The sequence below is a fragment of the Myripristis murdjan genome, chromosome 14 (genome assembly GCF_902150065.1).
Source record: "Myripristis murdjan chromosome 14, fMyrMur1.1, whole genome shotgun sequence".
In the NCBI taxonomy this organism is placed as follows: Eukaryota; Metazoa; Chordata; class Actinopteri; order Holocentriformes; family Holocentridae; genus Myripristis; species Myripristis murdjan.
In genome coordinates, this window is record NC_043993.1 from 12,954,959 (window position 1) to 12,967,706 (window position 12,748).

At 40.8% G+C, this 12,748-nt stretch overlaps 1 protein-coding gene across 1 annotated transcript in view; it reads right to left on the minus strand.

Moving 5' to 3' along the window:
• The window catches only part of LOC115371192 (replication protein A 70 kDa DNA-binding subunit-like), a 41,400-nt gene that overhangs the window by 17,985 nt on the left and 10,667 nt on the right, over positions 1 to 12,748 (minus strand). Inside the window, exons 8-12 of the mRNA XM_030068381.1 lie at positions 12,301 to 12,403; positions 12,107 to 12,175; positions 9,952 to 10,144; positions 3,166 to 3,302; positions 2,372 to 2,520 (exon numbers count right to left, since the gene is read on the minus strand). Coding sequence (XP_029924241.1) covers positions 2,372 to 2,520; positions 3,166 to 3,302; positions 9,952 to 10,144; positions 12,107 to 12,175; positions 12,301 to 12,403 — 651 coding nt within the window. The remainder of the gene's footprint in view (positions 1 to 2,371; positions 2,521 to 3,165; positions 3,303 to 9,951; positions 10,145 to 12,106; positions 12,176 to 12,300; positions 12,404 to 12,748) is intronic.

A 12,748-nucleotide genomic window follows, 5' to 3' on the forward strand; every position in this document is an offset into this window, starting at 1 on the left:
CTGGTCAAAACAATCCCAAATTGCACCTCATCGCCACAGGACCAAGAGTCACACAGTTATTCTCTGTCTTTGTAAAACGCAGAGCTAAAATGTTAAAAAAAAAAAAAAAAAAAAAGGAGGGGAAATGTTCTGCGCTATTTTCTGTCTTTGCTCCTTGAATAAGATTTGTTGTCATTCATTCACCGCTGTCAGCATGTAAACTCAGGACAGCGGCAGAGATCAGTGGAAAAAAAACACGGATTAGAGAGGAATGGAAAAAGGAATGAAAAGAAGGAGGGGTGCCGTTTTGTAGTTATTTAGTCCTTTGAACGTCAGGATGAGATGGTGTATTGACCAGAGACTAATAAGACTGAGATTAAAGCTGGCGCAATGGAGCCTGCCTCTCTCTATCCCCGTTCCTTCACTCTCTCACCCTGTCTCTTACACACTGTCTCACACACACACACACACACACACACACACGCACACACACACAGAGTAACTGGTGTAACTAATGCAATGCACACATAAAATGTCCAAAGCTATTGTTCATAAAGTAATTAGCAAATTTATAAATCAGACACTAATGACTAAAATGGGGAACTGAATAATAGCCATTGTTCTGAGTAATGCCTACAGATACAAGAAAACATCCGTCTTTATTTACCATATCCACACCTGGAAGCTGTGAGCAAACTGTTTGACGCAATCTTTCACCTAAGAATAGCATTTTCTAACTGTGCCACCATGTAACACATATCACACGCAAACTAATGCAGCACTAGAAACAACATGCATTTTTATTTCAGCAGTGGCCAGACTTGGGAGTGGGCTTAATGAGTGAATGAGTCATAACTCAAAATCCCTCCACAGGAACTACTAATAAGAAACCAGCTTCAATTGGTTCACTGTGTCCCCATCTTTGTGCATACACAGTAGCAGTTCGGTGCTTGAATCCAGAAATATCCCTGTTCCCTTTATTCTATTATTCCCTCCATCCCGTCCTCTCCACATCCTGTCGACAGTATTCTCCACTGGAATCGAGGTGGCATGCAAAACCAGTCTGCCGACACAGGATCACTAGAGTTTTATGCTTACTGTACATATGTGCAGGCATGTGTGTGTAGGAATGCATGTATTTATGTATGTACTATATGTGTGTGTTTGCCTATTTTTTTTTTTTTTAACAGCAGTGTGCAGGTGGCAAAAGAACTGCATGTACTGCATTAATCACCATTTTAAATTGTGTACACCGCTCATACATTTTATATTTTCATACAACATCAGTGTTATTGTTAGCATTTCTTTAAGGTACGTTTAATCATTGTTTCACAATTAAAGCCGGAAAGAAAAATAAATTTTTAGTATGGTATGGATGAGTGGGGATAGAACACTTCATCAATAAGGCAAAATATCACAATACTTCCTCTTATGATACATTATCAATACACTCATGCCAAATACCGATATCTGAGTTGCCAATTTATTTTGCAGACACGGCATATTTGAGTTACTATGATGTGTTTTGTTCCCTGCCTTTAGCTATTTTAACTGGAACTGTTCTGTCATGTACATGATGCAGTCACTCTGCAGATCAAAACACTAAAAAACAGATTCCTGCTTATTGGGAAATCATTTTGCCTTTTACAGGGTATTTTCTTCACTTCAGTTACAGATATCGTGATGGATAATAGCTGCTTATCCTACAATATATCGCATCCCGCAGAATCGCCTATATCATTATACTTTTGTTATTGTGGGTAAAACATCTTGACAGTATTGTTTTGCAAGTTATCCAGTGATTCCCACCCCATGAGCTAACTTTAAGATTGTGCACTGGTGAACAAGGTAAGCATGACCGTGGAAAAATAAATGTTAGAGATAGAGATATATTGCACTATGTCTCTGATTTTTTTCTTTTTTTTCTTTTATGGGAAAATAATTTGGCTGGAATTTTGTTGATTGGCAACTTGCACAGAAGCTGGCTAGTTCTGTTCCTGTTCTATAAGCTGCTGCTGCCTGAGAAACCAAGCCAATAAATGAGAGTAAAATGAGAATATACGTGTATTTAGGTTGGATTTTCTGGTGGACATTATGACCAGCCAGATTCTAATCTATCAGACTTTGACAGTTTTTGTCCATACCAAAAAGTAAACAGCGGAGGTACCATCTATCTGTGTGTCGCGCTACAGTGTGTGTAAGTGCGTGTAAGTGCGTGTTTGGGCATATTGGGTCTCGGTGTTGCTTGTGAACAGTGTTTGGATGCATTGTGTGCTGTGGGTCATTTAAATGTGAACAATGTGTGGATGACTGGGTGTGTGTTTATCTATGTGTATGTGAGTGTGTCAGCGTGTGTGAGTGTGCTTGCGTGTGCATGGCGAGTGTGACTCACCAGGCCCTCAGTCTAAAGGCCGCAGGTATGTCTGGGTTGACCATGACTGTTGAGCTGAACAAAGCAGAGAGAGATCTGCCTCCAAAATCAGACAGGCGAGCTCCTTTGATGGCAACCACAGGCTGCTCAGAGCCATCAAACTTCTCTGCCTATAGAGAGAGGAAAAAATATGAAAGGGAATAACAAGGAGAGGAAGAAATCGAAATGGAAAAAAAAAACAACAACGTATTATTGTCATTTTTGTGTCCACTCTATGTCTGCAGCTTGGTAGGTTGGAATTATCAGAAAGCGATATGTGGCGCAGGGTGTTTTTATAATTGGACAACCTACCAAGTTAATACGAAACCTATTTTTGGATTTTGGGAAAGAAGAGGGATTAGCCCTTGATGATTGAATGAGCTTCAAGAAGAATAGTGCCATTTCATGCACATTCCAGTTTTATTTAGCCTTCTGTCTGAAATCTGGGACTCTGGTCCATAACATTCCTGAAGGTCAGAAGGCCGAATTGACCGATTCAAATTTTACAGCCCAGAAAACCCAATCAAACATCCCTGTACGCAAGAGCACACACGAATGTGTGCACATGCCTACACACACACACAGACACAGATGCATCCACACACGAGCAGCATGGGCACCTACACAAACATACACATTAATTACACCATGCTTGAGAAATCTTTACGTTCTGTGGATACAGTGAGAGCAAGGCATATGGTGCTGGTCTCTGTTTATGTCAGTGAGAGAGAGAGAGAGAGAGAAAGAAAGAAAGAGAGAGAAAATATAGTTATTACCTCATCTCCCCACAGTGTGACTGTCACCACTTTGCCGGTGGTGTCCATTAAGTTGAGGGCTCTCTTGGAGACTTCTCTGCTGTTCTTAGTGGTGATACGAGATACATCCTCTGCACTCTTACACACTCCAATCACATCTAGAGACAGAGAGGGACTGCTTATATCTCAGTCTATAGATAGTTCTTACAGCACATACAGAAAAGCATACTTACATTGACGTAAGGAAAAAGAAGGAAGAAGAACACACTCTTAAAGAAACAGTTCATCCAAACTAAAACGAAAACTATTTTTTCACTTACGCCTATAATCAAGTCAAACTGTGTGATTTATTTTCCAATCTGTTACCATCTTTACAGTCTCTCTTCACCCATATACCATGGGGCTAGATGGGTGTTCATTTGTGTCAAACCATGCAAAGGACTTCATTGAGAACTATTTCTTGCCAAAGAACACTGACAAACTACTTCCCTCTGCACCCAATGGGTAGATTTGGGAATGACCTGATTCAATATTGGTATCAAGTGCCGATACTGATGTAATTGACTCATCCAATATCGCATCATGATCCATGTACTGATCCAGATTCCATAGTCTGATGTTTTTATGAAATACAAATATGAAATACTGCAATTTCAGGCCCAGAGCCAAAGTGCTGTAGCACATAATTATAACATTTTTGTCTCCCGGAATTACATGAGTCAAATGTGTTGGCAGAGTTTGTGTTGGACCATTAAAGCCTTTTTAGATGGGCAACGAAAATCGCATGTGGCTCCATACTGCCGCTCTGCTACTCAGTGTGAATAGATAAATTACATCGGGCTGCCCTGCAGATCCGCATGTTATAACCATAACAACAACCGCAGCGTTTCAGCAGAAAAGCCATACAAATGTTATGCACTCTAAAAATTGTCTAAAACATGTTACAAGCATACACATTCGCCTAGTAGCAAAGTAAACACAGTAGCTGGTTGTGGGGAGAAGAGTTGTGAAACAGGAGTGGGAGATCATCAGCTTAGTTTTGGTACAGGAGCAAGAACAGCAGGAGTTCAGGGATACATCCTGTGCTGGCTGCCAGAGCTGAGTTTGGTGAAGTTCATCATTTGAAATGATGTGTAGACCTACACAAAACATACCACAGGAGGTGGGTAGGTGGGTGTGTGCACAAACGAACATGCATGACTTTAGACTTTTTTTTTTTTCTTAAAACGAGGATAAATCCGTGTTCCACTCCACCTGCCCACATCACTTGCTCCTGCACTCACCTCTAATAGGAAATGAATTAAGGCTAGGCAATTTTCATCGCTCATGTAAAAAAGCCCTTTAGTCTGCAGCTGACTCACTAAGATGGCTAAGAAGTGCTTGGTGGTTTACTACAGCCTCATGTAACTTTGCACATAATACCACCACCACTACCAATACCACTACTACTACTACTACTAATAGTAATAACAACACTCAAGAAAAAAAGAGCTCTGGTATCGGTAGATATCCAAATTCAGGTAGTGGAATCGGATCAGAACTGATTAAAAGTGGATTGGTGCATCTCTCTTTTCTTTTAAAGATTATTTTTTTGGACATTTCTGTTTTATTTGATAGAGAAGGGATGACATGAAGCAAAAGGTCTGAGGCTGGATTTGAACCCAGGACACCACGATTAGGACTAAGTCTTAACAAGTAATGCACACACTTATTTGGTGAGTTACTGGGGCACCCCCAGATTGGTGCATCTCTATTAATAAGTATGATTTTTGGGTGGACAGACACAGCTTGCCTGCGTTCTTTGGCAGAAAATAGTTCCCAATGAAACATTTTGCCCCAGAGGACTGTGGATTATGATTATTATGGATTATTATCTGTGCCATTGTGTTTAGGAAGGACTGCTGCTGCTGAACTTTTCATATGTAAATTTTTGTGCCGGGACACAGGGGTCATCGTGGCAGACTAGAAACATCGCTAAGTCACACAGAACCAAATCTACTTATTTAGTAATCTAATCTACTGCTAACCCATCTATCTGGACAGACAGACTGCATTAAGGGTAAGTGGGAATATATCTGGTAAACTGTTCCTTTAAGAGGAGAGGAGAGGAGTCTTTAACAATACAGTGTTCATACTGCTTTTAAAACTGTATTTTCATGGTGTTAACTGTAAAAAAAAAAAAAAAAAAAAAAAAAGCCACCTGGGTGAAGCTTTACTTGGTGTGAATTGGTATCAGATCATAGGCACTAAAGCTCCAGAAAGGCAGAGAGTTGACACTCCTTGGATACTGCCAAGTCATTAGAGCCAGAGTGACACAAATGTCATAACAGGCTGGCTAACACCCTAACCCACATTCCAAATCTCAACAAACATACTCATTCCTCATTCATGTTCCCTGTCATGCTCAAGGCCTAAACACTTCATTCAGGATTACTGCACTACAGAGCAGTCAGTGCTGAGCTTGGAGTAGGTGAAGAGTCTGGCCTTCCACAACTAACATTTAAAAATAAAGCAAAACAAGTCAAGTCAAATTAATTTACACAGCACTTGTAACAACAAGGTGTGTTCCTAGGTGTTTAGGAGAATCAAATGACACAAATACAAATAAAACAATGATAATGATTTTTTGCAGAGTCATATCTGATGTATAAATTAATTCACAACCTTGCATCACCTCCACTAAAACAATGCATGTCTGTAGAGACGATGCTGTGGAGGTCAGCCTTTTCAGTCAGAGCTGCAGGTAGAAGGAACTCAGTGCCCACACACACCAGAGAATGCATCTTTAAAGCAGCTCTTAAAACATGGCTACAGTCAAATCATTCACGTTATCACTAATGAAATGCCTTGTTCCTGTTACCAAGATGGAGTACATAGGGTTATGTATATTTTGCATGAAAGCGTCTTATATGCAGTATGCTTTTTGTAGAATTTGTTAATTGTTGTTTTCCTGCCTAGGGACTACAGATGTAAATTAGCTACTTAACTAACTATGACTCAACTATGCGTGCATAGTCTCTGCCAAATAAACTAATACTACCACTACCACAACTACTATTACAAATAATAATAATAATAATGATAAGACATTACTATTTTTTTCTCTAATACACATTGAGATATGAAGAAATGCAGGACATTTCACTAGACAGACAGTGTGTAATTCATGTACAGTCATATAATTTACATCATATCATAGTTTTCATTATTTGGGTACTTTAAGTTAAGTTATCCTTTAATCCCCGTAGGGAAATTCATTCTCTACTTTTCACCAATCCTAAGTATTAGGAGCAGTGGGCAGCCACTGTGCATCGCCCAGGGACCAACTCCAGTTCTGAGCCACAGCCGGAGCCTCATCTATGTGATCACAGACGAAATGCCTTGTTACTGGGGTACATTGTGTTATGTACATTTTGTGTGCAAGTGTTTGCTATGTGATTTGATTTTTTGTAAAGTTTGTTAATTGTTGTTTTAATGGAAGTTAATTAATACACATGTACATTGGCAAGCAACCTGACATATATGTTTTTGATGGTGAGGGAAGCAAGCAGAAATGGAGGAAACCTACATGAACATGGGGAGAACATGCAAACTCTGCACAGCAAGGTCCTGCCCTGGCTGGGATTCAAACCAAGGACCTTCTTGCTGTGAGGAAACAGCACTACACCACTGAGCCATATTGTCCAAAAAGTCTCTCTAACAAAACAAAAAAACCCTTCTACTTCTACCACACTTTGTTCAACCCTCTAACTCCCTTCCAGAAATCAGCATGGACTTCCTAACGTATGCGATCTCATATGCGATTCTGACACTGGTATGGACGAGTGAAGATGTATTTTGGAGAAAACTTTACAAATGGACTTATTTGTCGCAGTTGTGTTATTAACGTGTCATCTTCCCCTCATGGTGGAAGATAAACAGGGCTCCTGGTGCGGCTGAGAATGGTAGAACTCAAGCAACAAACAGATTTAACTGTATGCTGGCAAGATGTAAGTTCAGATAGATCTTGATACTGCAAGTTTTGTTTGTGTGTGTTAAGGACGAGGTGCCGCTGATAAGGGGAATACAAACACTCAAAAGCCGCCTCGCGTCACTGAACACCTGCTTCTAGCATCCAGGCGACATTATCTTCCACAGTAGCTGTGTCTTGTGCATGTTTACAGGCACAAGACGCAGCTCTGCCCTGGCGAAGGGTTGCACTTGATTAGTTTTATCGAAACAACTAAAACAGCCAGCGACATTTTCAGGTTGTGGTCAGCAACTAGTAGGGCTACAACATCATCAAGGTTCATCTTAATCTAACCATAACCCTAATCTTCCTTTTGGTGGGGCCACATGAAGAAATGAGTGAGTTAGTGGAGGTCTGTATTGTTGGTAATGGGACTAAATATTAAGTTTGAAGAGGTGGAAAGAACTTCACACCAGAGTCAATTCTTCCCACAGCAACTAAATTATGCAAACTCTGTGCTGGTCTTATATTACAGTGAACATATGATATGACATAGAGAACCAGCTTTACAATAGTGCAATTTAACTCTGCAGTTAACTCTTTAGAAAAATGATCTTGTTATTTAAACCCTCCTTTGCTTTTCCTGCTTGGGATTGTGGCCTTCACACAATTCAAGGCTGTTGTAGCTCTTCAGCAAAATGTGTAGTAATTATGTTTTGTAAACTAAATGCAGGCTCAGCAGCATCAAAAGAAATGTCCCTGTCAAAACTGCATTCGATCACCGGTAGTAAGTATGTGCTTTGGCAGCATATATATATATATATGACAGTTTAACTACTATTTATCTGCAATGAATGAATGACTGCATGAATGAGTGTTTTTTTAATTATTTTACATGTTATGCCACTTAAATATTACTCTACAGTATAACTAAAGTATCCCTACCATGGTTTTACTAGAAGAAACACCATGGCTGGTGATTCACTGATCTGCTATTGACTAAACAGTATTTCCACAAGAATTTTTTCTTACAGTGACAGCATGATCTGGGGTGTTTATTTTTGGCAGCAGTGATGCTATTAAAATCACTTTAGCAGTACTGTAGGAGTACTATAGGAATACTAAAGATGGCAGTGTTTCTGTGTGCTTCTTTTGCTCTTTCCACTACCACACACTGCTTGTTGTTTTGATGATGAAGGTGTGTCTCAGCAGAAGTAGTTTTATTAATCTGAAAACTGACATTTCAGTTTGATCACTGGAAAACTGGTCATCTGATGGTGCGTCACCACCATAGGGGAACAGACTAGACTACCCTTGTGAAGACTACTCCCTGACAGAAGCGAAACAAAAAAAACTCTCTCAACCAAGAGTGATATCTAACAACATGACCAAGATCACATGACCTAAATGGCTAACAGGCTAACGGACCAACTGTTCAACTGACATTGCCCTAGGCTATCATTAGTGGGGCTAAAAATACATCACAATCCCAAGAGATGTTTTGGGTGTGTGAGTGTCAAAAAAACAAATGGAAAAAAAAATATATCAATTATGCAAAATAGTCATTCCTTAAACTTCATCTCCCTGTCTACTGCCTCTGCTAACCTTTTTCTAAACTCTCCCTCAAACCCCCTCCTCGTCTCTTCCTCCCTTGCTCTGTCTGTGCTCTCTCAGCCCTCCTTAATTCCATTATGATTGAGACGATGTCATCCACCTCTGAACTCCATTATCACCACAGGAACAGGCTGACAGTTCTCATTACCATGTTATAATCCCCTATTTAACAAAGGAGAGGCGAGAGAGACGGATGGAGAGAGGAACTGGAGAGAGAAAACAGACGACACGCATGACATATAATGCTCCTCGTCTGCGACCGTCACAAACACACTCACCCCACTAAACCCTTTAGCAAGTCTCTGAACTGGCTGCACTGGTCTGCACAAAAGATATAGCTTTGCTGTGCCGGCTTGCATTGCCCACAGGTTTCTCGAATGTTGTGCTATGTTATCCCTTGATTTGGAATCCTATATTACATCAAAGTCTGAAAAAGTTGACTACATCAATTAAGAAAACAGTAGTTTCCAAATCCTCAGTGTATAGGACAAATCTTGTGGCATGCAATGTTACTTTCTCTGCCTTTTTCCAGTTAAATTTACAGCCAGTCGCAGCAGTACACTCCAAGTGCAATTACACTAACAATTACAACCTCATTCCCCCAACTTCAGAAACATTAGCAGGGCAGCACTGTCACACAAGTGCATTATCTCCTTAATAAGCACTGAGCAGAGACTGGCTGCCAATGCACCTAAATAGCCAATTTCAACCCCAATCTATACTGTGACCATCCCAATTTACCTGTCACAGAGATAAGACATTGATGTGAGGAACAGAGGGCAGGCGCTGCAACTAACCTTCATAAAAACAGTGGAATGAGCATTATCCTCTTTTTTTTATCTCTCCTCTATATTATATACCTGAATTAAATTACCCCCGACCCTGTTATATTGTATTATTCCAGGCCATCTGCTGTACTATTGACTGGCATAGTCCTATCTATACGCCTCAATTATCTACTATCTATATCTATATCCGTTAATTGTCTGGGATGGCAGGGTTGGCTAAGTGGTTGGAAAGATCACCCAGGGACTGAAATACTACAGGTGCAAATCTCAGCAACAGCTGAAAAGTCCATCAATGGCTGTGTCTTGTGCTGAAATGTCCTTGAGCAAGTGTCCTTGACGATGAAACCCTTTCTGCTCGCTCACACTGAGTCTTAAGCTAAATGGCAAAAATGTAAATGTAAAAACAGTCTTTTGAATCATGTTGCCACAGTTCCCTCGCCGCCCTCCTCCCCTTACCCACGATGGTGTCCTTGTCTCTGTTCTCCAGCTCGCCGATGGGAACAAAGTCAAACTGCATTGTGGGGACATCCTGGCTATCAGTGCAGGGCACAATGGAGGTATTAGCATGGAGGGTCATCTCGTAATCGTTCTTCAGTGTTGAGTACTGTTTATTGGCGATCTTCAGTGAGGCTTTAGAGATATAGTACACCTGCAGAGAATGGGGAGACAAGGTTTGTTACTGTTACAATTTTAGACTTAATCAAACTGGTCAGTGCCTGTGAATATGAAGTAGCTATTACTGAATGGATTTGGTTGACAACTTTATTGATCCTGTTATACAAACTATTTTGGGGCTAGCTTTTGTTCCATCCAAAACACATAATAAGACTTCAGGTCCAACTAAAATGTGGTGTCATATCAGCAGCATCACCATAATTCACCATAAAATGGATGTGGCTGAAAATGGGTCTGCTAAACAGCACAATTTAAACTCAATCTGCAGGCACACTTCTTCATTTACTCTCAAAATCTCCATACCCACCACCCCCACCTTCCTGTCTCTGTCTGTCTGTCTGTCTGTCTGCCTGTGTCTCTTCTGTGTCTCTCTGTCTCTCTCTCTCTCTCCCTACATCCTTCTCTCTTTCCCTCCTCCTCTCTCTGATTTACCCCACACAGAGATAGGAGCATGAAGCTAATGTGATAAGTATTCTGGCTGCTTAGAGCCAGTCACACCTACACAATGTTCTGTCAATACTCAGACCACGAAGGGAAGACGGATTCATTCCTTTATTTATCTTTGGAGGGCAGGGGGCACAAATTGGATCTGGGGCTGTGTTGGGAGTCACTGCTAGTGGCTGATACCTAAGCCAAAGGGGCGAGCAAAGTGATGGCCAGGGTTAATTGAGTTATTAAGCTCTGTGGGCTTGACTGAGTTAAGCAAGAACCTCAACATGTGTCCTTTCTGTCTGTAATCACATAGGTATACAGGAACATGTACGGGGCATGTTCTGGCAGAGTGAGCGTTGCCCATTTTAACGAACACACTCAAATGCCTAAGTTCCACACTGCAACAAGCACATGGCACATGGGTCCTCACTGGCAACCACTTGGGTCTGTGGGACAACACATGTTCTCCCCTGTAAAAAAGCCACTCTTTAGCAGAGTTGATACTCACTGAATAACAGACTTTTAAATCACTCATATGCCTTTACCACCACAAGAACTGTCCCTATGACAGAGGAATTCTTTTGAGCAACCAGAAACTCTTATCGGGGTGGAGTTTTAGCACCGAATACCCTTGGCTTGTTAAACACATGACAAAAGCAGCACGAAAGTATCACTCCGCCATTTTAAAAAATTAGAGCGAGCAACTACAAACACAAATGATCAGAAGATCATTCTATCAAGAGTTCCTTTAGCTATTTACTGAAATAAAAATGCACTATTGGTCTCCATTTGCAAGCAAGTCACTTCTAGTCATCTCCATTACACCATTATATGAAGACAATTTCAGTTTGACAGATGCTTTTCTAGCATCTTCAATGTCATTTTTGACCTCCATGCGACTCTTTTCCAAAACCAAATGCAACAGTTGCACAGAAGTAAGTAATAATGAATATAACAATGGCTTCAACCTCTTTCATGTTTTTTCGTTTTGCAGTTGTCAGTCACACACAGAATGATTGGACACCCGTTTGCATAAAGTTAGCAGTTCTTGGGGTGCAGTGGAAACATGATAAACACTCTTCATCTATCTCTCAACCAAATGATATTGATTGTAATGTTATGATGAAGTGATACTTTATTGCTGCCTCGAGACATATTTTCTTGTGCTTCCCTCTTCAGAGAGGTCAGAGGTTGGGGTCAGCTACAGAATAGCAGCACTGGAGCTGGTGGGGATTCACTGTTTTGTTAAAGGACAGCAAGACAGATGCTTGCTGACACAGGGGCTTCACTAGAAGACCTTGAGTTGAAGGACTGTATTCTTAACGAGGTCCCACTGCTGCCCCCAAGGCCCCGCTAAGCTGACCAGTTTGGCAAAAAGATACACAAGTATAGGTGCTGAAGTGTTATTTATTGCAGTTACTCTAAATGCAGGGGTTTCTACAGTTTCCATAAAGTCATACTGCTTCAAACGTGGATTAGAAGTTTGTGAATGGAAACCACTCACCTTGCCTTGCTCTATTAGGGAGGAAAACTTGTCCACCTCCTTGTTGAAGGCTGTGATCCTTATCTCCCCCTGTTGACCAGCACATTTCGATTAAACAAAATTGTGATGCAGCCATGCTTGACACACGCTGATATGTGTACACATGACAAACACAGACAGCCATGCAGGTTTTGTGAAGGGTGTCCTGTACTCACACTCTCATCCACAACCTCAAAGGAGAAGAGCTTGCCCTCTCCTTTAGAGTTACTCCAGGTGCGGATATTGGACTTGTTGGTGACACGGGCTCTGATAGTCCATCTGGGGATACAAAAACAAGGGTGGGATGATTCACTTCATGTGAAGACTTCTTTTGTTGGTGGTTTATTATTCTGCTCATGTTTAATATTATGTAATGATGATTCAGTGTCTAAAAACCACATGTCAAGAAAAAGGCAGAAAACAGCAAAGCAAAACTTTTAATTGGAAAATGAAAACATCTTGGATTAAGTTCTTACTGTGACATTTGCATGTTTAAGGACAGTGCCCTGGGAACTGAGTCCCTGATTAGGACAACGTGGGCTAACATGTTGGACTCTTAAATGAACTATAAATTGTACCTCTGTATTTTTTTTTTTTACTTGAAAGAGTTGACATGTTTTTCAT